This window comes from Egretta garzetta, unplaced genomic scaffold (genome assembly GCF_000687185.1).
Source record: "Egretta garzetta isolate BGI_Z169 unplaced genomic scaffold, ASM68718v1 scaffold9, whole genome shotgun sequence".
In the NCBI taxonomy this organism is placed as follows: Eukaryota; Metazoa; Chordata; class Aves; order Pelecaniformes; family Ardeidae; genus Egretta; species Egretta garzetta.
The window spans coordinates 1460029-1486652 of NW_009260763.1; the positions used below are offsets into that span (position 1 = coordinate 1460029).

Genomic DNA, 26624 nt, shown 5'->3' on the forward strand with positions numbered 1-26624 from the left:
AAAAGGCACACAGAGCCTGACTCCCAGCACAATGGTTAGATTTTTGCGTAGATGAGCTGAGCTCCAGAACAAGTCTGCACTCTGCATGCGATTTTTAAAAATGTAAAGGTAAAACTTTTAAAGGTAAAAAGTATCATCCTTAACAAAAGAAATCTGTCTATAAAACATTCTATTCTATTCTGTGTTTAGAAAAACAAGACTGTGTTTCACTACATAGTAATACTGCCGTTCAACTGTTAAAAAGTCAGTCTTTGGGTGTGTATATGCACGTACATATAAATATGGATTTTTTTTTCAATACCCTTTTGTAAAAGTATGTAACCCTTAACTGAAGGTTGACTGCCAACATGAAATTGCTTTCCTTCAGTACTTTCCTCACCATTCACATTCTGTTGCCCTGGTGAAGTGATAAGTAGTTCTACAATATACAGTACTCTGTAGCATAGAAAAATGAATAGGATACACAGAACTCATCCATGTGTTCCCTAAAAATACTAGATTTCATTGTATCGTCTTTTAAAGTACTTTAACAGGTATCATTCATTTCTTGCAAAACCTGCCTCTCATTAAAAGAATTCAAAAATATGACAATGACACAAGCATCATCATACCCTGTTAAGCAAACATGCTAACAACGGTTTATATTAAAAAAAGCAAGTTTTCTTCCTTTCAGAAAAAGATTTCTAAGCCAGACTTATTTATGCAGAATGCTAAAATGTAGCTGTGTAGCAGTTAGCAGTACCACAAGAGCTCCACTGATTTTTGGCAGAACAAAGCTAGAATGGAACGGCATAAGCAGCACACAATAGGAAACCAAGAAGTGACTGAGGAAGGATTCTCTCACTCCAGTTGTCCATGGAGGATCCTCCCAGAAACAGCCCCTGAAAGCTCTAGCCTGGAGTAATTCCAGTGCAAAGGAGGACTTGTCAGAGATGCCCAGCGTGGTAGACCTTTAACATGCTCAAAACACTTCTGTAGCATTAGTCATCGGTACACCCTCTGATATGTGAAAGGCTGCATGCATTTCACTGTACTCTACTGCTGTTCAATGCCATTCACATCGATAACATTGTGGAAGACTGGTTTATATTGCTCTGTAAAAACGGATTTAAACATTTTTATGTTTATTATCAGTTTAGATATTATCAGCTCCTCCAACGCCCAAGCCTGTGCTTCAGTTTTGCTGTCAGTTTTACCCATTAATTCAGCACTAACTGTTCTTCTGAACACCATCTGCAAAATGCTTTTAGGTAGTTGAGAGGAATAAACTTAACCTTCAATCTCTGCCCACCATCACTGTGGCACAATGGATTTCCTGGTGTTCTAGTTTCAGTGGAAGATTTTGAGAAAACTAAGTCTTAAGATATATGCCTGAATTACTTTCATAGGAGGAAAAAAAAAAAAGTCATGTTACCTTAGATCGAGATTTCCCATTTTCTCCGTACGACGACATATCTTTTATTGCTTCGGGTGGCATATAATTCATTGTGCCAACCTAGCCATAAAAATGTATAAACATTCCTTTAAGTGAAGCATGCACTTAATTTAACTCACTTGATAAAAAGTTAGATTTTTGTCTCAAAGTACTGAAAAGCATCTTGAAAATTTGTTTCTATTAAGCCTGAAGGCCTTTGTTATTCTGTTCAACATCTAAAAATTCACATATATGAACATTTATATAAAACCATTCAGCATAAAATTTCAGTATTCATTGAAGTTACTACATTAATCAATATAATCAGCAAGTACTATAGCCCTTCACAGAAAATTGTACATCAATTTTCCAGAAGTATTTCACCTGAGAATCTTTAATGATGCTTGTCACATCTGGCTGCATTTGGTTTGCAATGCCAAAGTCAATTAGTTTTAACATTCCATCAACTATCAGAAAGTTTGCTGGTTTCAGATCGCTGTGAATAATGCCTGCAAAATAGAATTTAAAGTCAATACAGGTTCAGTCAATCCAAGTTACTACTGAAGCATGGGGTTTTCATTGCTCAATTCCCATAACCCTTGCGCAGAGAGAAGGTGCAGATCAGCTTTACCTGACCAAAACCAAATTATTCTTTTCAGATTTCATAAAAGCATTCCCATGTATTTTTAAATATTTAAGACTTGCATGAGTTTACAGTTTGAGTTATTACTTATTCAAATTCACAGGCACCCCAAAATAGCTCCAAAAGACTCAAGTTGCAGTTTCTCTCAGTTAAGAATAGGCCTGTACATGCACACTGAACTGCTGTTCTGGATCATTTCAGTGGCCTGTCCAGTCCTGTAGCTTTCTCTTAAATAATTAAGTAAGCAGGTAGATAAGCATTATATTGCTTAGTCTGATGTTTTCTGTTTCCTAGTCTCAAAAGATACCATTCACTGTGGATTACATATGGCTGACCTCTCACAAACCCTACTTACATGATTTGTTATGAATTTTGGTTATTATCCATATAATCAACCAATCCATCTTTATATTTTGCAAATTTGTTTGTTTCAAGGACCCATACATAGTATATAGCCTGTGTTTTAGTAGAGTTTTCTGTCGTTCTACATTATTGAATGTTCTACTGTTCTTGTGCTGTGAAGAGGTGATGCTCTCTGCTATATGTACAGGTCTTTTTTTTTTAAATAGGAAAAGGATCCAAACCTGCTCTCTCCTTTACATTATACAGCCAGACAGAATACAGATGCAGGCACTTCAACTGCATAGGCAAAGATGAAAGGCAGGCCTGAAGAACTATGAGAAAAAGCTGAAACTGTCAGAGTAAAGAAGACAGAGCTATGTAAAAAACAGTCATTAATGTCAAAGCTTGCTTGGAGAGGATAAGAGGCTGAAATTTGAGTCTAATAGCGAACAAGCAGTATTGGGAGTATACAATGCAGTTTAAGGCAGAAAAGATAATTTTCTGGCTATTGCAAGGCAATAGAAAGCATTATATGACAGTGATCCTTGGAGATTCCTATGAGTTTCGCAAAGTCAGTCTACCGCTATGTCAAGATTTACTCGTCTTTTGTTTCACTGAAAGTTTTTTTCACAAGGCAGTAAATACCCAACTTTGAAGATCACTAGGCTTACACCAAAACTAAGAGCAGTACCACCTCCAAAATTTAAACACATTTATATTATCTCTGCCATATAACCTATACAAATACCTAGAATTAATTAAGAATACCATATTCATGGATTGTGTGAACAGCCTCCAGCATATTTTTCCAATAGCTCTTCCGTTCCAGTGGATCAATGTTTTTTTTCTTCTTGAGCCAGCTATTGAGGTCAATATTTCCACACTCCATTACCATGTAGATATGATGATCAGTAATTTCACTAAAAATAAATAAATATGTTAAAATTTAAGACAACTTCTTTATGTCAAAAGATTCTGGTTTAATAAAATTAGTGTTTACTCACTAGCCATACAGGCGGATGATCTTATCGCTATGTTGCTGCAGTTTACTCAAATGAGCAATTTCATTCTTATAGCTCTCAACAGTCTGTTGATCAGCTTCCTCTAGATTCACGTATTTGACAGCATACAGCTGCTTCTTTTCATTCAGTACTTGAAACACCTGCAAAACAATATCATTTAATAACTTCCTTCAATGCTATTTCTGGTTTACTATGGTCCTTCACCTCACCACAGCCAGAATTTAGAAAAAAAAAAAACACATACATTTTTAAAAGGAAGGAGGAACACTAAGTTTACAAAGAAGTTCATACAAGTCAACATGAAGAAAAATTAAGAAAGCTACCAATTACAACAGAAACAACTCTCTATCAGAAACCATCTTGGTACCATACCATATATTTCACTAGATGTATTTGATCACAAGTCTGAACTGTTCCTAAAATAAAGAGTGCAAAATAACACCTCCCACAGACATAAGGATTTGACCTGCCACTGCACAGCCATTTCATCACACCATGATGATTTGGAGGTTGGAGCACATGGCACACGAGAAGAGGCTGAGAGCACTGAGTGTGTTCAGTCTTAAGATGACAAGGCTACAGGGAATCTGTTGTGGTATAAACTGGCAGGCAGCTGAACATCATACAGCTGTTCACTCCCTCCCTCCCCCCCCCCCCCCCATGGGGGGGGGGGGAGAACATAAAAAAAAAACCGTGGGTTGAGACAAAGACAATTTAATAAAACAGCAGAGGAATAAATAAATAAATAAAAATAATAATATACAAACCAACAGACGCACAATGCAGTCGCTCACCACCTGCTGACCAATGCCCATCCCATCCCCAAGCAGCGATCGCTGCTCCCCAACCAACTCCCCCCAGCTTATGTACTGAGCACAATGTCATATGGTCTGGAATAACCCTTTGGCCAGCTGGGGTCATCTGTCCTGGCTGTACCCCCTCCCAGCTTCTCCTGCACCTGGCAGAGCACTGGAAGTGGAGAGGGAGGTGCTAAGCTCTTCTCTCTGGGATCCAGTGACAGGATGTGTGGGAATGGTTCAAAGCTGTGCCAGGGGAGGTTTAGGCTTCACATTAGGAAGCTTTTCTTTACAGAGAGGGTGGTCAAACACTGGACCAGGCTTCCTACAGAGGTGGTCAATGCCCCAGGCCTTTATCTACCCACTGGTTTTACTTTATTTCTTCACCAGAATGAACAGTACTGTAACATTCCATAATAATCGAAGCACCATTTTTGTAAGACATTAATTCAGTTGTTACTGCTGGCTCTCTGAAGACTCAGAACAGCTTTGTATCAAATCTAATCTGTTCACTGTGTTTCTTCTGCATCTGTGAGGGATAAAGTCCAAGCATAGCATTAAACCAACAAATATCTAGATTCTCTCAGTCATTCAAACACTTTGTACGTGTTCGCACTACGTGTTCCTTATTAGATGGCTTCAACATGTATGTTTACAATACAACTACTACTGTGTAAATGAGTGACTCTGTAAAAGGGCAAAAGAGCATCTTACCTTACTTGAGCCTCCACTACCTATTTGCTTTAATATTGTATAAACTCTTCCTTTGATGGCAAGACATTCATGTGAAGGTATAGAAGCTGGAACCTGTGTACATACAGAAAAAGTTAAGAAAATAACTATTTGTATACATGCAGCAGAACACAGTAGAGCTCTACTTTTTATTAAGTTAATATGCGGTAATTTGGTTTGGTCTTTCTGAACAAGACAAAGTGAGGTAAAGCTAAACTTAAATATGTTTGTCTTGAAAGCTGAAGATCTCCATAGCAAAAGTATCTGTATAATGATCATCATTTGGCATGTAATATCAATGAACTCTTATAAAAGATGCCAATGGTCTTCACATTGGAAATCAAGAACAGGGTGTTCTCTAATAAGGCTTCTCAGACCATTAGAGACACCTCCCTCTTTACAGATAATGTTGGAAACTGGACTGAGACTTTCAGTCACAGCATACAATAACTTAGAGCTGTACTCAAATCACCTACTATTTTATTTGAAGCTAACTACTAGCTAGCAGACTTCAGTGCTGTGAAGCTGAAACAGCCTGTCTTGTCCGCACCTGCGACACCAAGCCATAGAACAGCCATAAGTTTTAAATATTAATCCTCTGGTAGGAAGCTTAAACCTATCCCCCGATTCTACCTAGTGTTGGGAAGATTCCTACCTGAATGTGCAACCCATCTAAGGTAATCCATTTTTTACATGATTTCAGGCAACTACAAGTGCATCAGAATTTGTGAAATCTAACAAAATGGAGAAGGAATGTAATTCTTCATTAGTTTACCTCCCCCCAACTCTTCTGTTTCTAACACATACTACTTCTCTTTCTGGGTACTTCACTGTAGTGGGTAGTACCACTATAAAAGCATAGGAGAACAAAAATAGCGACTCTAGTTCTTGCCTCTGTCATGAAGTAGAATTTGAAAAGGCTTAGGTTTCAGACATAAAGGCTTCAGGATTTTGACATAACTGAACTGATTTTTCAAGAGCTGACTTATTTTACCTAAGTTCAGACATACATATGAAGAAAGTTATTTTGAGAATAAGCAATACAAACTACTTTACATTACTCATAAAGAAAGATGAACAGCAACATTAGATCAAAAAAAGATGTGCACATATGTGCATATATTTAACCTAAAGTAGTCTCCAATGAAAAGATTTACTGAAAGATGGCAGAAGACAGCCTAAAACTGTTACCTGCAAGCCAACTTGATTTTGAAATGGAGTTGCTGGAGTATGTGGTAGGAAATATGGGAGCTGGCTGTAGGGAGTAGAAATTTGGCATCCTGGTAGAAAATTGTTCTTCACAACTGGCGTTCTGAAACTGAAGGAAATGACAAGTAATATCTGCATTTAGTTGTATTTTAAGGTTATTTTAACAAAGTTGAAATCTTCAGTGCTTCTTGAAAGTTAAACCCTATTAACTAGCAAAAGCCCGAGCCTTTTCTACATTCAATAATTCGCATTAAGATCACTTCAACTTCTTGAAGTCCTTTAGAAATACACTTAAACTACAACATACTTAGGAAATATTTCTTAAAACAGTAACTAATTAAATTCCCATCTTCAGATACTAGTTGGCACTCCCCACAAACTGGAAAATGAAAGCGCCATATAACTAGAAGAGCTGACCATAAGACAGCAAGATAGTCTGAGCCGCAGTTAGTTTTCTTTAGCTTATTGTTCTTTATTCAAAAACTTCTTAGAATTTAAAGTGAGCATATTGAGACAACTTCAAGGCAATCATTAGAGGTTTTTTTGAGAGCTTTAGCTACACTGTATATGAGCAGAAAGCTCATGTATTTCAGAAAACTAAAGATTGCAAGGAATCCTTTATGTTTTTTGATTTGTTCCCTTGATGTGTCTACCATATATTTAGTTATATTACCAAATATACTTTCCCCCCACAGTATTTACAGAAATTGATGCTAAGATCAGAACTGGAAAAGAACTTACATATCTAGGACTTTTTTTGTAGAGAATAAAATGACAAAAGTTTGAAAAAAAAAAAAACCCCAGTCAAAACCACAGCTCTCACTGAACACAAAAGCACTCAAAAACTCTGCATATTTACCATGTGCTGTACATACTGCATGCAATGAGAATTTAATATTTTTAAATTTCCATATTATGTAAGTTTGAAAGAAGCAAGAACAGAATCTATTCAATGACCACTTTTATCAAGTTACATCACGAGATGATGTGCTTCATTCACTACTTATGTTCTAAATTCGATAGCTATAGAGACAGAGGTCCTACCAACAGGAACAATGCTTACTCATCATGCAGCTTTGACCTATAGGATTCCTCCTAGAGACTTATGAAAATAATAAGTAACCATATAATTAGAAAAATTTATCAACATATGCATAGGGGTTTATGCCTAATTTAAGATTGCATGGATAAACAAATGCTAGAGGTTCCTAACCTGACTGCTCAGTTCTGCAAGCCTCTAGATTTCTTACACTTTTTTTTTTTTAAAAACCCACAGACACTTGCATCATGGGAACCAGACTGATATACAGTTATCAATATAAAAAGCCTGTCAGGCACAAAAAACAAGGCATCTGAAAGAGTCATGTAGCAAGATCAGAGAAAGAGGCAAATGCTGTAATATGGACTTATTGACTTGACGGTATACATCCAAATGCTGAAAAGCTGACTGGGAAGACAAAGTTCCCTAAATGCAGTCTGAATCTTCAAGTCAGGCACTTTACATCAAGTGTTAGAAGCACTCTGAAATCTTGTTTGCTATCTGAACAGAAAAGCTTAAGAAACCCTGTTAAAAACTGCTGAGATCATCCCAGAGATTGACTACCATTCATGAGGCGCAGCTCAAAGAAGTGGCTTACCAGTCCATATAGTCGTTACATGTGGTGCTTGGCGTTCCACAAACATGTGATGGATCACCTTGCTTCAAAACAACATCTGGTGGTGATAAAACTCTTGAAACGGGATGATCAGATTGTTTGAGGCTTGACTGTTTTACCTGCAGAGGGCAAAGCAAGACATTATTCCACACAAGGAGACACAATTAAGAACACAGAAATTACTTTTTCAACATATGAAAGCTGCTGCAGTTAGAAAACCACTACATATTCCTGTTACTTTACCTCTCTATAGCAGCTTTTCTGTGTCACTTCTTGAACTGGCCATTTTTTTCTGGCATTAACATAGTTTAGTTTAACCTGATCCAACTGCTTTCTATAGCTTTCCCCAGAACTAGATTGTTGCTGTTGACTTTCCAGACTCCTTGGTTCAGGTATCTTCAGCTTCTCATGCTGGACTTTTTCTGAAAAAAAAATCAGGTTAAGACTTGATATTTAGTACTTGAAACAGTTTCCGGCAGATTTATCCCATAGTTTCTAAATGAATTTTACCTAATTTTCTATATCAGAATAAGTGAACGCAGTTTACTTAATGGAATCAGGCATTAAAGGCATTAATGTAACTTTCAGGATTCATATTCAGTTCAGTGTAGCAACATGGCAACTTTCTTCAAAATCTTAGAATACTACTGTAACAGTAAGAGAGATAATCGTTTCCTTCACCAACACACAGAAAAAGATCGTATTCATCATTTTACTACAACATCCTTGGACACAGAGCAGGTTTATAAAGCATTTAATATAAGCTTATTGCAATACTTCAAATTAGAAGTCTGCTGTCTGTGACAATAGGCAATCTATAATCCAGTGTAATGACTGAAGCCAAAGGCAAAAAGGGACAAGGCGTGCTCCATCACACAGCTCCTTTTGCAAAGGGCATTGAACTGGTGGAAGATTGCAGGGCAGGTTGCAAATAGCACAGCCTGAGAGTGTTCCTTCCTGTGCTCATCCAGTTTTCTTTTCAAATGACTAGAAAGCAGTATCTCACACTAAGCAGAACTTGAGTGCAATTCAGCTACCGAAGGACTGAGCTTCTACAACCAGCATCTCATCTGGAAGCTTAAATAAAGCACAAACATGGAAAGCACGCCCTGAAACCCAAACTGTTCCCAATGCAAGTCAGTGGGAAAGTTTCACTGGGGGGTTGAGGGGACACAGAAAAGTTGAAAAATCTCCACTTTTCAAATTATTTTTTCTTATCCTACAATAGGTAAGTATGTATATAATCCTAAATCCAACTCTTGCAATATTATTTAACGTTTTCACCTAATTTCTTCAGCAGGATCAGAAATCAGAGAGCCATCTAGGAAACTAGATTTCTGATGAAACACAGAAATGGCAAGTAACTGTAAAAGATTAGTACATATAATCTATATTCTATGGTGTTGGTGCCAAGCCATTAGTAGTAACCTGCTAAATTTTACAAGCCCTGAAAGAGTTGCTATAAATCAGAGTAGTTTATAACATTTCCCAGAACGACCACAACATAAGGTCATCTCAAGTCACCCATATTTATGTCATGAGATGACTTTACACAGTAGTCAAACTCCATGCGTTAGATAAATAATTAAGCAGAGCTCAGGTTATTTCTGGAATACACCAAAAATGTCCATTTCTAAAAAGAGTTAAAAATCATTCTCCAACAGTACATTAATAATGCAGTAAGAATCTCAGCCATTTGAATGACAGCAAAACTTTAAATTTCTTTAAAAATTCCTTTAAATTTAAATTTAAAAATTTCTTTAAAAAAAACTTTAGATTTCTTTAAAAAACGAAATTTCTAAAAATTAGACAACCAGCATCACATGCCATCTTTACAGATAATCGAGAAGCACAAGGAACAATACAGTTAAGGCTGAAATAGCATGTTGTTTAAAGCAAGAGCATTTATAGTAATCAAAAGTGTAACAGTGCATTTGATGGACAGTGAGATTTAACAAGCCTCTAAAGAGTACACATTTATTTCATACAAGTGTCATTCACACGAACAAAAGACCCCTTGCAGTACAAGTTCATGAATTGTACTACACTGAGTATATGGAAAGCATGGTGAGAATGATTCAGGGTTTTTTGCAGGACATAGGAAAAAAGGGGCAAACAATTTGCCTTTTGACAAAAGTGTTTTCATACTTTTGGGAAACCTTGTAAGAAAATAAGTGTGATATAAGATAAATACATTTCTTTAATACTTTGCCCAAAGATTAAGACGCACGCATATGCTGTGGTAAAACTCATGTGAGGAAAATACTATATTAAAACAAGCTAAGAAATGCCCAAAGTGACATAAATTTAACACTTAGAAGTAAATGTGCATGGGGCAGTGAAGGTGACTAAAGACAACAGACATCTGACAGATAGAACCAAGAAAAAGACAAGAGAAGCCTGACCAAAGCAGAAGCAAAATATTCAGATACATGAGCAATCCTGATATGAGAAATAGTCTCTGATACATAAACAGCAGCAGAAAAAGCTACCTAGAGTTTCATGCATTAATGGGAAAACAGGATAGAAAGCAGAGTGCCAAAAGCAACAGATGACACAGATGTTCTGCATTCATTGAATAGCAGGAGCTTTGCACATTTTTCAAGTGAAAGACTGTCATGGTCACACCTTTTTAAACTTACTTCAGCCAAAACAATCTCAGATTTAACTTCAACAAAAGAAGTTAGAACTATGATATCTATAAGATAAGCTAGGAGCATGTACAAGGAAAGTCACCAGAGAAGCAAACTACTGTAACTTGAGCCTGTCTCAAAAAAAAAAAAATCTAAACAGACTACCCCTCAAGAATATTATAATCCTTAGTTTGAATTTCTCTCTGCCAACATACCATTTTTTGGTATAAACTAGTACTATTATCTGATACGCTGGCAACATTTTTCCACACTCAGACTGGCAAATCTTAATCTGAAACCTTGCATCGTTACTATTTCAATGCCCATTTATGTTCTGCATATTGTAAGAGCTAATGACATAATGGATTAGCACTATACATCAGCATTTTACTTCAAGCCCAGCACTCCACACTTTTAGACAGTGTTGCAGTGGGGATTTTTGTGGGTTTTGGTTGTTTTTTTGTTCTGTTTGGGGTTTTTTGTTGTTTTGGGTTTTTGTTGTTTTGTGGTGGTTTTTTTAATTACTTTCACAGTTATCACTCAAAAGAAATTTTAATTATATGCTCCTCAACTGCAAGCAGATCAACTTTCTCACATTTTGAAGAACATTTTATTTAGCAATACATTTTTTTTAATTACAGAACAGCAAATTTTCAATGCTCATTCTACTTCAAACTACTAAAACATCACATTTTAATATTTACCTTCTCTTTTCATTGCCAGGCTTGTATCCATTTTGGTTTTGAGAGTTACAGTTGAACTGGTAGCTGTTTCTAAGCTATTCTCATCCAACATCTGCAACTGTAAAGAATTTTTCTTGTAAGAAATAAAGAAAACAAGAAGTATCTTAAAAAGAATCAAAGGAGATCCTAAGCATAGTGTCCGAAAGACATTTCCTTGTGATAATTAATGACCGACATGCCACAACGCTAATATGCCTCAGAAAACAGTGCAGGGTGCACAGACAAATACTACTGATACTATTTTTAAATCCATCAACACTCTGAATTTCCATCATACAGTTTTCTATAATAAATACCTTAATGCTTTCTGTTCTTGACTTTTCTTTTGGGGGACAGGGATACAGGACATGAAAATGCAAGACATAGCTTGAAATTAACCGCTATCAAAAGCTATAATTCACAACTCCACAGAGCTCTTAAACTCAATTAAATGGACTTCATTGAATAGAGTACTTTCCATGATAAAACTCATGCCTACAGCTGAAAGAGCTCCTGTAGTCAAGATGAAATCTGTTTATCCCCTCTTCATAAATCATATGATGGATTTTTAACACCCCCCCATTTCTCCCATCAGATGTATTATCCAGAGAAATCTTTTTTTAATGCCTGATTACACATAACAATTTTCAAATTTAAAAACTACAATGAATGTTTATATTACTTAACAAAAAGGAAAATTCTACCTTATTTCTTTCTTGAATTGAAAAAAGTGTCATTATTTTCCTTTCTAACACCATAGACAGCCAGGTAGAGTTCCTCACACCTTTTTTCAAAAGTTTTAAGTTACCTGTAAGTCTCCCAGGTCGTATGAATCACCCCCACTAGATTTTGGTTCTGATGGTGGAAAAGGTGCAATGAAGGCTGTACACTTGGAGCTGGATGTTTGCCTATTGAAATAACATTGTTAGTTACATCACATGCCAACATATAATGCAATGATTGCCTTTTGTGGAACAGATGAAAAAGGCAGTCATGTGAAGACTTTTGGCTACAAGTTTCAAATATACAAAAAAGCAGGTCCACTCTGACAGCCAAGTGAAAAACAATACAAAAAAAGTCTGTAACAATGCCACCATCATCCTATGAAATGACAGATTACTTAATTGGTTGTCTTCCACAGAAAACAGTGATAAGCTACAGCTAGGATCCTAAACCCCACAGCAAATTTTGAAATAGTTACAGAACAATACTATTATATGAAATACCTTATCCCACTACTTTCACAGATTCAGAATATTGGGCTTTAACTAACTTTTGAGAGGCTAAGTATGCAGTTTTTACTCTGGTTAGATATTTCTCCCCAGAGTTCCCATTTCTGCATGAATTTAGTCATGCAGCAATAAGAGAGGAAGAAAGTTAGCATAACAGACTTGATGGGGGGAGCTTTCTCCTCTGTTTACTTTCAAGCTATGCTACAGTCAGGTAACATGTAGCAAAGTGCTATTTTAGTTGGCAGATTGTTACACTGCTGAACAGTAATTCACAATAAAATGAGGATAACCATTTTCTTAATATAATCATTATCATATGGATTATGTTAAAAATGAGGATTTAAAAATATTTCAAAGATTTGCAAGTCTGCCTTATATCTAATTTTAGAAACTGGAATACAAAAATGTACAGTTATTTTGAACAAAATTGATTTTAACCTTAGCCTTCATTTCTTTTGAGCTTATTGATTAGCCAGAACAAGAAATTGATCTTTGCATGCTCTCATACAAAGAATCTGAGCAGTAAGATAGGAAGCAGGTTATTGCAATACCTATTGCAATCATAATGACTATTTGTCAATAATCTTTAGATCAATTTTAAAATTTTTAACATCTGACATTTCCACTATCCAGTAAAAACACTGCTGAAAAAGGAGTATTAAAATCTGTTGTGCTGTAGTAACCCAATAACCGTACCTCTTCATAACACTAGCTGTAAGGGGGACATCCATCTCATCATCACCAGCATCAGCTACTAGTTTAACAGGAACCCTCCCAAAGGAGCAGGCCTAAAAGCAAATTGAAAGTTATCAGATGTGTGAAGCAGAATGAAAAGTTTAAGATTTCAAAGCAAAATGTTACATGTTCTACCTGGTTAGATTTGTTTAGTGGTCTTAAGGAATTGCGGTAATTAACTGGAGCATCAAGTTCCTGTGACTTCTCCTCCCTGAAAGCAAGAAAAAAAAAAAGACACAACCACAAAACTGTAGGGTGTGTTTGGGTTTGATTTAAATGACCATTTTAAGAAATGAAATAAGAAATCAAGCCATTACCCAAGCAAAAGTCTTGTAACTGTAGAAGAATTTTCACCAGAATCATTCCTTTTTATGCTTCTGTGATTTCCAACTATGCTCTGAAGTCCAGACTCTTGTGTACTCGATACTGTAGGTAAATTAGTTTGAATTAGTCAGATAATACTGTGGATTGTATTTAATTCAAAAGAAAAAAAAATGTTCTTTCATAATAAGTAAAATTTAAGAATACATACATTTGCAGTAATCTAGTATCAATGACATATATCACTATTTTCTACTGATCTAAACAGACACTTTATATAATTGTATAAGATACGGTAATTCAGATGAAAAAAGAAAACACCCAAACGCAGACTTACAACCAGAAGGAGCTTTCCAGGATAAGTATGGCCTGTAACAATTGTTAAATATTAGCCACTTGTTTTCCACACAGCTATAATTATAAACCATGTTCAAACACATAAATGGGAGATTCAAGATGTCCAAAGACTATCCAAGCAATTTAACTTCTAATGGGAGAATCTCATTTTTAATTTTATCCTATATAGAGAAGGAAGAAATACAAGCACCAAAACCACTGGTTTAAATAGTATCTTGGGGGAGTGAGGAAGAAACCCACTCTTTCAGAGCAAGATTATTTGCTAAATCTACATTCTGAGAATAAACCTCCACTCCAAAACAGCATCATCCAAAGGAGTCTAGAATTACAACATGCATAAACTCAACAAACATTTTAAGAAATTGTAATTACCTGCTAAGTTCTCCTTCTCCTCATCTGAAAGCAACTGCTTTTTTTGTGAATGAAAGTTTTGTAGAGCAGTTTCCAACATTTCTATTGGAACAGCAGAGCACTCCACAGCTTTCTGAAGCAGCTGCTTACACTTCTTCACATTTCCTAAGTAGTAAGGAACACAGAGTTAGGAATCAAGGAAATAGAAAACAATTACACTGGGGCAATACGGTCTTCTTTTAAAGACATGATTACATTCATGCTGTCTTATATTCACTTTGCGTCGTTCTCCAAAGCCATTGTTCATCAGGCACTTCCCCCCACTTTAAGGACATTGCCTGGAACTAGTTACAGGTGAAACATATAAGTCGATTTTTCACATGAAGTTGAACATCAAGTCACAAAGCATGCTTTATGAACTCACAAGACTGCATTCTCAGTATTTGTTCAGTGTTATAGGAACCATAAGGAAATACAACACAAATTCTAAAAATCCATTTTTCTGTAGTATTGGCATGGAAAGACAACCTTTACGGACTTTCATTTAGATCTGACCAGATACAAATTTTATTACATGTGCACATACATATAATTAAGTATTTCTTATACCATATAATAGTATATTTCAGAGCTCCATGATGTTTCCAGCACTCCAAACTCCACTGATGTCAATGTCACCTGCAGTTCAGACTAAGGGGAGGGGAGTGGGGTGCATATATTAGGTACTTATGCTTAAGTAACCTATTTTAAGAATATTAAGTGAGTGATGGTGGACACTGAAGTAAGGAAACACGAAAGTAAGATTGGCTATGATTTCATTTAAATCTATTTTGTGCATATATGTTATGACTTGTTTTTAACCATATAATCAAATATTATTTTTCTTCCAAATCCTTAGCAAGTGGATAGGCTTAGTATTTGTTTTTAAGAATCCTTAACCAGCATTCTACCTTTGGCTATATTTAGTAACCACACATTGCTTCAACAAGACCTGATACTCAAAAAGAAAAGTAATTCCTCCTGGTATCATTGCCTCACTGAATAAGAAATAACATGATACCAAAACACCTGTGTGAAAAATGAACTTCTCCATCCCCCTTAACAGGTGAGGGTCCAAGGCACAAAAGTAAAGCCAGAAGTATCTGTGAGTTTCAATTAGTCCACTTCATCACATACAAAAACCCCAAATGACCCACGTAGGCATAACATTTTATATAGCCAAAAGTAGAGTTTTATTTATGAAAATGAGACCCAAGCAATTCACAGCAAATCTTGCTTCAAGCATACTACCCAAGGCACAGCAAAAGTAAGGAAGAGACAGCTCCTCATCTGACCTATTTAAATGAAGTTGTATTCAGCCTTTAAAAAAAACCAAAACAGAATGCCACCTTTATTGCATCACTCCATTTTCAGGTCATGAATATTCAATTTATAAGGAAATCAGTATCAGTTTGCCAACCATAATTTCAGAATTTTGACTTGAGGTTTAGCTCACAGTTTTGCTTAAGACAGGGAAGTGAACATGTAATTAACTTTTTTCTTCATAAAACAAAGGAAATACAGATTAATCCAGAAGCAATTGGCAGGTGTGCCAAAGCACTGCTGAAACCATAGAATCATTAAGGTTGGAAAAGACCTCCAAGATCATCAAGTCCAACCATCAACCCAACACCACCAATGCCCCAAAGTGCCATGGCTACACGTTTTTTGAACACCTCTAGAGATGGGGACTCCACCACCTCTCTGCACAGCCTGTTCCAATGTTTGACCACTCTTTCAGTAAGGAAATTTTTCCTAACACCCAATCGAAACCTCCCCTGATGCAACTTCAGACCATTTCCCCTCATCCTATCACCCATTACTTGGGAGAAGAGACCGACACCCACCTGGCTACAGCCTCCTTTCAGGCAGTTGTAAAGGGCAATACCTCAGCCTCCTTTTCTCCAGACTAAACCACCCCAGTTCCCTCAGCTGCTCCTCACAAGACTTGTGCTCCAAACCCTTTACCAGCTTTGTTGCTGCCCTTCTCTGGGGCAAATGACCAGGATGAGGAGGTAACAAAGCACTACCCTGTTCCTTTCCCTCTAGCCTAAGCTGGACACACCCAGTGAAAAAAGTAACAGCACTTTTAAAGTAGTAATATACAACTCACATGTGACATTAATCTTCGTTGAAGCACCCAGCAGAGACACTATAGCTCCATACACATTAACAAATGTCAAATAGACCAACTCAAGTGTAACAGAGACAAATCAGAGAGCACACTGAACATTAAAACAAAGCCAATCATAAACGCCTTATTCCTTTGGGATTAGGATTTCATTTCAGGTTGACTATTTGCTGTCAAAGTAACAGGAACTATTGCATTAACACATCCCATAGCTACAGAGTAATTAAATTCACAAGTGATTGTGATAGAAGGATGAATTTAGTCATTGGTAACCACTAGTAATATTTCTACATTTTACTTAAATTACACAATAGGTTTGCTTTATTACACTTTGACAATATCTTTATTATTGAAGTATTACTGTTATCATCTTTTTTCATAAGCATACAGTGCTCACTAAACACTTCAGGGTAGGCAGCACAACCCTGCTACCAAAGTACCCAGGCCACCTCCTCTACACACAATAGGAAAGAAGTGACATAAGTCAAGGTGAACTTTGTGGACTACTGGCCCAAAGTTACAAGGCCCTGTTGTTCTACATACATTAGAGCATAATTTACATAGTCTAGAATAGTCTAGAGAACTGGAAGAGCAAAAGCAAGAAAAAAAACCTGAGAGTTTAATAAGTAAAGAAAAAAAACCCACCACACACCAACTGATGCAAAGGCAGTAATTCATAACTTCCTACCAGCAGACAGATGCCCAGCCAGTCTCCAAGCAGCTTCTACTGCAGAAAGACTATCCCCCAGGTTTTTTTACCATTGAGCATCATGCTTTATGGCATAGAGTATCCCTTTGCTCAATTCAAGTCATCTGTCCCAGCTGCATCCTCTGCAAACCTCTTGCCCACCTGCCTTCGGGCAGAGGAGAGGCCAAGCAAAAAACAAATTCTTGACACTGTGCAAGCACTCTTCAGCATCAGTGTTATCAACACTGTTGTGTCACAGATGTAAAACACAGCGCCATATGAGCTGCTGAGAAAATTAATCCCACCCAAACCAGATCCAATACACTAAGGAACAGGATAGATTAGTTTTAGAAAGTTTGCTCTCAGTACAACTATCCCTACCAGGGACAGACAGTTCAGGCATCTCTAAAAGAAGGGAACCGGAATTTTTCAGACATTATCACTCTCATACCAGAATGGCTTGCCTGAGACACTGCCCTACGACAAAAAATTTACTGCTCTATTTTAAATACTGACAAACCTGTCACCACAACTGACTGGAACGCATCTGTTATACTAAGAAAGTTAGCCTGTGCCATTTATGAAGCAGCAGAAGGTATCAATCATCTTCACTGTCCCAACACATTCAACAATAGAACAGGAAACAGAAGAATCAATTAAAATCCAATTGTTAGCTACTTAAGAACCTGAGTGGTAGAGGGGAAAATTTAACTGGACAGAATTGCACATTTACAGCTTATTTTGGTTTAAAAAAAAAAAACCCACCACACAAAGAATCTACAGTTGCTTTTTGGAAGGAGCCAGAATTTCTTCCACAAGCAAGCTGAAAGTATCTAAAAGAAAATTATCGCCTAAGTTTGAGCATCATTTTTCAATGCAGCAAGAGCCTTACTCATACCTCCCACTGTAAGATCTAAGCTTAAAAAAAAATAAAAACACAACCACTGCCAGTTTTCATCTTGCTTGAAAGTTATTTCTAAAAAGGAAAAAACCTATTAAGAACTGTGCACATATTTTCATTAAAAATGAACACAAATGTTCTCATTAAATTTCATTCAAAAAAGAAGAAAATCCAGATTTTTCTTTTTCTGATTTAATACCCATCAGTTTCCTTGCAAATTCTGTAACGGAGGAGAAGTTTAGAACAACAAAACCTAGAACAACACAAGCCAGAAACACCAAACAAGTTTTTCTACACACCTTGTGATAGTTCAAACTGTGCAAAAGCCACATGCACAAAAGCAAATTTCTTGCAGTTCAGTCTGGCCAGATGAAATTGGTCCCGTGCCTCCTCTGGATCTTGAAGACTGTAAAGACAGCACATCAATAGTTACACAAGGTGAAGAGTCTGAGTAACAAGGATGAGGTTCCATGTGCTAGGTGATGGCTTTAGATAATTTTGGAAAACCAATCCATCTATAGCTGAAGTTTTTCCTCTTCCTAGAGCCATTAGTGAAATACAAATAAGTAAAGAGTCTTAAAGAGCTAATAATTGAAAGATATCAAGCTGACCCTTTCCAAAAACCAGAATGTGCTCAAACTTGAAGAGAAAGATTAAGGACTTATTCTTTGTCACTGCTTATATTATTCCTCAAAATATGGAGATATTTCCCCTCAGACACCCACCTGTAGCCCTTCCAGGCTACATACTGACACTATCCAGAAACATATCTCCATTGGTCTAAATGTATCCACTCCTATATGAAGGAGGTTGCAAGGTAGGGGGACAGGAAGGAGATTGCTTTAGAAACACCAAGTGTAGAAAAATGTATTGTATTAATCAAGTCAAAAGAAATATTTTACATACTATTAGTTATATTCTGCAGCAATATGGTCAAAAAGTTTCCAACCTATTACATTAAAGCAATACCAAACTCCAAATTTTTGCTAGAGGTTATAAAAGCTTTTCTATATTGAAGAGCTTCTGCAACTGCACTTATTCAACAGATACCTCTTAACAAGGGTTCTATGGGAACATCAACTCCTTACAAGATGTATGGAATACATTGTTTTCCCCACAGTCCTAGATACAAAAAAACCCCTACTCAAATTGATAATTTGTTACAGAAACTACTAGTGAAAATAAACTATTTGTATCATCATTCAGATTTGGAAGTCTGAATGATGAGTTCTTATATTGAAAATTTATACTTACGCTTTCAACTCTGCAAATCTCACAAGGATGCGAGCATAGCTCTCATCTTGACTATGCTTTTCTGCAGGTAATGCAGTCACCGCTTGACTGTAACGACCAATGAGTCTATTCAGTAGGCTAACATCCGTCTGAGGAATACCCTTTTTCTCTAGCCTAAGCAAAAAACACAGCCAATCTTCTGGATTATTTGTCATCATCATTATTTGATTAACAGTTCCAGAGTTATCTGACAGAAAAATAGCAAAGGATATTGATTAAAACTGCAGCAAACATGAACAGAAGAAAACACTTTTATAAGCTTTCATGTAAGCAACTAGTGAGATGGGGGCGGGGGGGTTGGTTTGGTGGAGATTTTGGGTTTTGTTGAGTTTTTGTTTTTTAACACAAGAGATTAGAGCAACACAGTTAACTAAAAAAACAAGAGATTAAATGTATTTTGCAGCTATTAATATTGAATAAATGCTAAACCTTAAATCCTTTCACTTAACATCGACTAAGAGCAAAAAAGAGCCATTAAGATCAGTTGCGTGACAGAGTAACAGAAACACATACCTGTTGTATCAGCTGAGATTTTAGTACAGTTAAGTTCATCTGTGATATTGTCTTCATTTCTGTATTTGTTTTTCAAGTCTCTAACTCTGTTCATGATTGAAGCAATTTGTGACAATCGTCTTTCACTTAGATCCTCCTCCTCCATCTGCACACACAAGGTTAAAAACCAGTGAAGTTACTGGAGAAACCTTTTGTAGCTCACCTTAACTGGAATTACCATGGGAAAGCCTCTCATGTATATTTTGCAGATGAACTGAAACTCAACCACATTAGGTAGCATAAATACTCTATCAGGCCTTTATCAATGTAATTATAGAAGTAAACTTCTTAGAAGAAGCCAACCTAGATGAGTAAAAGGAATTGGTACTTAACTGATCTGCCCAAATACTAGTCCATGCTTCACAGCAGCCCTTTCCAATAAGGTACATCCAGTGTTTGAATAAAATGCGGGGTGGGAATATGTTACCTGCATAGCTGAGTCTATTAAATCACATCCTGAATCCATAGATTAGGATGGCTAAGAGGCAGTCGTCCTCCTAGCCATGCACTGCTGCCACTTCTCTTGAATAAACATCAATGGAACAAGCATTAGTCAGACTTCATTGTGACCTGACTCAGGGACAAATGCCAACAGAAAACTACATGAAAGGGGGAGAGCTTTTATCTTTTTGCTTGATGTTTTTCCTGCTCTTTTAACCGTGTCACCATATCAATAAGAGAAAGGAAAGGAAGGAAAGACTCATTTGATGACACGTGTAAGGCTGGGTTAGGCTACCTTAGATGTGCCACCCCACACATACACCTCCCTTAAATGTAAATATTTTTCATATGGGAAGAAAACTTGATACTATAAACTTGAAGTTTTAACAATATTAATACTTTCCATCACCAGTATAACCTACAGTGGAAATAATAAGTTTCAAGACTTAAGAGATACTTCCAACCCATCTTTTAGCATTATTTCCTCTCTGTATCAGGCATATTTCTTTATTTAATGTAATACATGTATAGTCGGACAGTGATATGTGCTCTGAAAAATATGTTTATTCTTGTCATGCCTCAATTTTGACATTATCCTTCTCTAATGCAGCACTTAATTGAAATGTGGTGCACTTATTTATACCACTGAGATTCTAAATCAAACGTTTTTAAATAGTACCTTGTCCTAGTTTTAAGTTTTGCTGTTGCAAAATTTTACCACCTAGATATCTACCCAAAAAGATTCATTCTAAGAGATTACACAAATGACTGAACACAGGTGAGCCAGTAAGGGACATGTAACAAATTACCATACTACATTGCTTGTAATGAATAATATTTGACTTTGGTATTAATTCCTGGCTGGAATGTCTGCTTTATTAAGGCATACAATCCAACCCTGGAACTCAAAACTGATGGTGGAAGGGAGGGCTAGCCAGGAAACACTAATTAGAAGATGAGGAAAGTTAACACATTAAACATCAAAGACATAACTGCACAGAGTTTCACAACCTATGTGCAGGCTGAGAGAACCCTAAAGTAAATTTGTGTACTTTGTCAGCTACTAAGAATTATCTCCACATAAATGAAGTAATTCGAGCCATACAAAAGTAAACAGTAGGAACATCAAGACAAAACTATATATGTTTAACCTTTCTATAGTATGTCTGTTCAAGAAGGGCAAACTCTTGTGCGTGTTTCCAAAGAAGAAGCCATATTACTTTTTCAAGGATACGACAGCATCACTGATGTGGGTGGTAGCTTACTAACAAAAAAAGATAGTTTTCTTTACTCAGAGGTATGCTAGACAAACCTGTCTCTGTACTCCTACATTTGACTCTAACACCTTGCAAACTCATTCACTATAACTCAGTCTGAAAACAAAATCATAAAGCTTCATTGCAACTAACATGTTGGAGAAGCATGAACAAAATTGGCTAGATTTGGGCAAAGTTCAAATTCCCGATGATTGTGAAGTTGGGCCCAGAAACAGGGAAGGTAACGCACTCTGGACAGATTGAATAGGTTCAAAGACAGACAAAGTTTATTTTTACAGTGAATTGTTGTCTTGTTCCTCTTGTATTCAGGTATAACAAGTCAATGAAAAGTTGCTGGAAGGCCCAGAGAGGTTAGATCTATTTTAGATTAATTATTGAGAGAGATGTAATTGAACGGGATAAAGTAAGTTCATCCACCTCTGATTCCACTATCTAAAAAAATAAACCTGGCACCACTTTCAGGAAGCCTCAGAATTTATTTTTAGAGCAGTAGTTGTCTCAAGCTTGCACTTCTTTAAAAAGAGCAGACTCTCCCCAAGCAGAGACCATAAACCAGAAAAATTTTCATGTTTACAGAGCTTTCCTACACTGCAGAAGTAGGTGTATTTCATGTTCTTCCTGTATTAGAAATGACCCACCAAGAATATGAAGTCTGCCCTAGTCTATATGGAAGTGTTGTTTTAGTAGGTTCAAAACACAGGGCTTTTTATATAAACTCCAAGATTTAGTCTGGCAAAAGCACCATGTACATTACCACTATCAAAACATCTTAGCATCACTTTAACAAGTCCCAGAGTCTGGTGAGATGTTCAACACATGGCTTCATGTGTTCAACATGGCACTAAGTTCTGAAAACGGTTCCTTCCTTCATTTACAAAATGAAATATTTTCAGTGGTCTAAGAAAAACAGAAGCAAGCATGCCCCAAATAGGTCTGTAAGCAAGACCTACACAAAAGAAAAACTATGAAAGCTACACACAGCATGCTAAGTCAGTCCTATCTGAAAAACAATTTTTGTTTCATTCAGCTGAGACTAAATAAAAAAGAATCCTCCCTTCATTTTTCTTAAAAAAAAAAGTACCACCTTGAATAAATTCCAATTTCAGTGCTCATTTGGAACTTCCTTTAGTATCTGTTTCTCCCTGAAGTACATAGGGAAAAAAATCTTAGGCTGTTCTGAGACTGGCTCTAAACTGTCCTGTTTTAGAGATTATGTTGTCAAAAATTACATAGGTGATTACTGTAGCAAAGACTGTTCATGTGCCATTCTAAAGATACTTGTTTACTTCATAAGGGGAAAAACTCCCATTTGTCTCTTCATAAGGAAGATTTTGGTACATATTGCAGTTTTGCCTTTGATAAATACAGTAGAGGTGGCTACAGAAACTCAGTACTCCGAATCTCCTCTTTATGGGTGATAATATCCTTAAAGATCTGTCCTTGAACTGTATCCATTCCCTCAAAGTATGGATGAAGTCAGCTTCTCCAAAATCTGAAGTACCGAGAATATCAAAAGGAATTTACGTCAAGGTTAGGAATACTGCTATCTCTCATTACAATTGTAATTGCTAACAAATCCCAGGTGGATTTTTGTTTTTAAACACAATATTTATATTTTCCTCACCAACACAGAAGTTTCATTATTCTTTTTACAGTGATAGCTTGCCAAATTGTAGTGAACAACAACAACACAAAAAAAATCATTTTCTGCATAAATTTCATCTTAACTCTCATCAATACATGTCAAACTTACATTTCTGGTGTGTCACTTAACTGTTCAAGGTTCAACGTGTACTATACAGAGAACACCTCTCCTGAAGAAAGGATATGCCTTGTCAAAAAGATAACGTGGGTGAGGGTCAGACTATCTCAGATGATCCCAAGAATCCAGCAAAGGCAAGAAATGTAGTTCTCCATCCTGAAGAAGTCCCTGTGTATCAAAAACGTAATGGTTAGACAGTGAATAGTAAATGAATATCAGTATACTCTGTAAGCTGGCGTCATCTTCATGACACCCCAGAAATATAGTTTTCATTAAATCAATAAAACTATTCGTAGTTAGTAATAAAACAGTACCAAAAAATCCTCAGAGATCGCTTTTGAACTAAGGGCAAGCACTTCCAAATGTGTCTGCTTGTTATGATGTTCACAGATAAAACATACATTAAAGACATAATCCCCTGCATATTGTCATTATTTGCAACTAATCTTTCTACTCCTGCCAAAGCTGAATCATAAGCAAGGATTCAGAGTCTCGTTTTGGCTTAATCTGCTGCATGATTACTTTTAAAGCAAGCATTTACCATTTTTTAACTCTGTGAAGCACATTCAAAATCTGACAAGATGGCAAAGACCTAGAAGAGCAATGTGCTGTTACACATGCACTCAGTAGGAACTGAGTTTTTAACTGCAACTGCTACATGGCAGCACATTTGAGAACTAGAAAAGCCATATAGTAGAGGAGGGTAGAGACAGGGAAGCAAAGAACAGGGAGAATATGCATGCCGAGATACAGAACAACCTTTAAAAAAAGCATAGTAAACGTCAACCCCTCATACAGACCCCCTAAATAAGGAGCCAAGGGACAGAGACTAAAAGAGTAGCATATGTAGTAAATGGATGAAGTGCAGTACCAGTTATCCATAGGATTTCAGGTGTAATACACCCAACAATCTTTACTGATACTAAAGAAAAATAATAGCATCCAGTCTTGAAATACTGGATTTGCTGTGTTACGCTATTTGTTCAGTTTCTGAATGGAGCCAGGTGCAGTTTTTCCTCAAACGCAAACTCTGAGAAAGTATAAAAATACTTTTAAATAATTGAACAAAAAGGTACACTCTTGCTACCCCCTGGAATCTACTGAAATACTGCATCTGTTTATCTAAAGAGATACAGAGGGCAGCAAAAAATTTAACCAAGTGCCCAAGAGCTTGCCTGACTTTCTTCCTCCAAGTGAATTGATCAACCTAGCAAAATATATTTATGTTATTCTATTGCCTATACTTTCCTTATGCCCCTAGACCACCATAGTACAACTGTTATGTTGAATATTTGTTTAGCTCTGTTCCTATGGTCTCATTAAAGTGTCTACCAGCATCAAAAGACTGTACATCAAAGAACTTTGAGTTAACCCCTCTACTTTGTGTAGAAGATGTTAAAATGCCACCTCTAAATCAGGAACTTTACCCATGCATATGTTTTCTGGTGCCTTCCTTTCCCATGCAGAAAGATCACACACAAACAAGAGGGGAAAATTAACAATAGTCTTCATCTTCTACAGTATTTACATTATCTTGCTGATGTATTCAGTTAATTATTTAATAGCGCTCACCATTTAAGCAAAGATGCACATGTTTGCTGGTAGTACACCAAATGCTGTCAGTTACAGGAAGTAGAACTATCTCCATGTGCAGTTACATCAACATTGCCAAAACTCAATACAGTACTACCAAAGACCCTTCCTGAATGTTGGGAGCTACTACACAGACATTTAAGTGTTCAAAAGCGCCTGCCTTTGAGATCTTGTCACCTTGGTTCAAGGCAAGCAAGAATGGAAACCCGTACTAACACCACAACCATCTTCAGAAACACATGGCATTCTCTCTCATTCATCCAGTTATCAACTACCATACCATAGATTTTGCAGCAGAAGCTAGTCTTGGTTACTCCTTTGAAGGAACAGATACCAGCCTTCGTAGAATCATTTAGGTCAGAAAAGACCTTTTAAGATCATCAAGTCCAACTGTAAACCTGATACTGCCAAGTCCACCACTAAAACACCTCCCATGAGTTTCTTTAAAACCCATGAGAAAGCAGAAAGTAGATTGCTAAACGATACAAGTTTTTAGTCTAAAGAGCAAATAGCAATGGTAGGAACATGAAAGAAATCCTGCGACTTTTGCTTGCTCCAGACAGATGTTAAAAAAATGCTGTTACTAGACAGCATCAAGCTAAACTGTTCCACAAGCAGTCACCAAAACCTGAATCTAGATGAGTGGCAAAGCCCTCCAAATACTCTCCAACTTCAGCTCCCTTCACGTCCCATATGACACCCTGATTATAAGGCTGGGTTAAAAGATTATTAATTAGCTATCCAACTAGGCAGACTTTGTTAACTCACTTCTAACCTATCCCCTAGTGCAGCCACTAGTATAAGTCCCTCCTTTATCCAGCCACTATTTACTAAAACATATAGAAATGTGGTTTTGAAGCCTCCACCCAGGCTTTAAAAAAAACTTATATGTGCACGTAATCTATGTTTGGTTTTGTTTACAAGTCCTAAAGCCTAAATCAGGATTTTCTAAAAGGGAAACAAACCCCCTCAACATTCAAAAAGAAAAAAATCGTCTTAAACAGTTAGCAACATTAACTATGAATATAAATAGGAAAAATTGAAATTCTAGTGTTAGCTACAAAAAAAAGACTCAAAGTTACAAAACAGGGCTAATCAGAAAAAAGCTCAACAGCAGAGAAGCAGGTGAGCTACCGCAGCATAAACAAACTGGAGGCTGTAGGGCATGTAAAAGTTACCAGGAGGCAGGGGAGAACAGAGCAGGCCTCAAGTTCTAAAGTCTTCAGGGTACAGCCAAGTAGCAACGAGGGGCATAGCCGAGAGTAGTTTTAATTTAGGGCGTTATTTCAGGAATAGCTATTGCTTTATCACCTGCACTAGCCAGAGCTGAACGGATGCGCGTTCCAAGATCTTCCTCTCTCCTTTTCCCTCCCCTTGCCCACGCACACCTTTTTTCCAAAACATTTTGAGTAAATTCGTATCAAGCACAGGTCTGCTTTGAGTCTATTTCTAGAAAGTGCTACTCCTCGGCCTAATTGAGGAGCGCTTGCACGACGGATTGATACCCTCAGCCAGTTACATCTTATCACACGTTGCCAGGTCTGCAGCCAGTTGCATTATCCAGAATGGCTTTTTTCTTTAATTCCATTAAATACCAAACTTAAATAAGGGGGAAAAAAAAACAACGAACCACCAAACAAAACACAACACCGCTCCCGAAATCCCTCATCAAATTCAGGTTAAAAAACAAAATAACGGAGGAGGAAGGCAGCGAGAAAAGGCGGCGAGGGAGGTGGGGAGAGAGACACCCGCTCTCCTCCCCCCCCGCCGGGGCGGCAGCCC

General features: G+C 36.9%; 1 protein-coding gene across 2 annotated transcripts in view; it reads right to left on the reverse strand.

Annotated features, from left to right (window-relative positions):
• TTK (TTK protein kinase) overlaps positions 1-23410 on the reverse strand; it is a 26646-nt gene extending 3236 nt beyond the window's left edge. Inside the window, exons 1-18 of one of the 2 annotated variants that reach the window (XM_035901484.1) lie at positions 23241-23410; positions 19731-19875; positions 19179-19404; positions 18224-18330; positions 14187-14330; positions 13454-13562; positions 13272-13347; positions 13098-13189; positions 11978-12077; positions 11152-11242; positions 8058-8236; positions 7797-7933; positions 6142-6268; positions 4933-5025; positions 3404-3561; positions 3168-3319; positions 1799-1923; positions 1415-1495 (exon numbers count right to left, since the gene is read on the reverse strand). In XM_035901484.1, the coding sequence (XP_035757377.1) occupies positions 1415-1495; positions 1799-1923; positions 3168-3319; positions 3404-3561; positions 4933-5025; positions 6142-6268; positions 7797-7933; positions 8058-8236; positions 11152-11242; positions 11978-12077; positions 13098-13189; positions 13272-13347; positions 13454-13562; positions 14187-14330; positions 18224-18330; positions 19179-19404; positions 19731-19875 (2142 nt within the window). In that variant the 5' untranslated portion in view covers positions 23241-23410. Of the gene's footprint in view, positions 1-1414; positions 1496-1798; positions 1924-3167; positions 3320-3403; positions 3562-4932; positions 5026-6141; positions 6269-7796; positions 7934-8057; positions 8237-11151; positions 11249-11977; positions 12078-13097; positions 13190-13271; positions 13348-13453; positions 13563-14186; positions 14331-18223; positions 18331-19178; positions 19405-19730; positions 19876-23240 lie in introns of both variants that reach the window. The other variant, XM_035901483.1, reaches the window with a different exon arrangement.
• Between the last annotated feature and the right edge of the window lie 3214 nt (positions 23411-26624).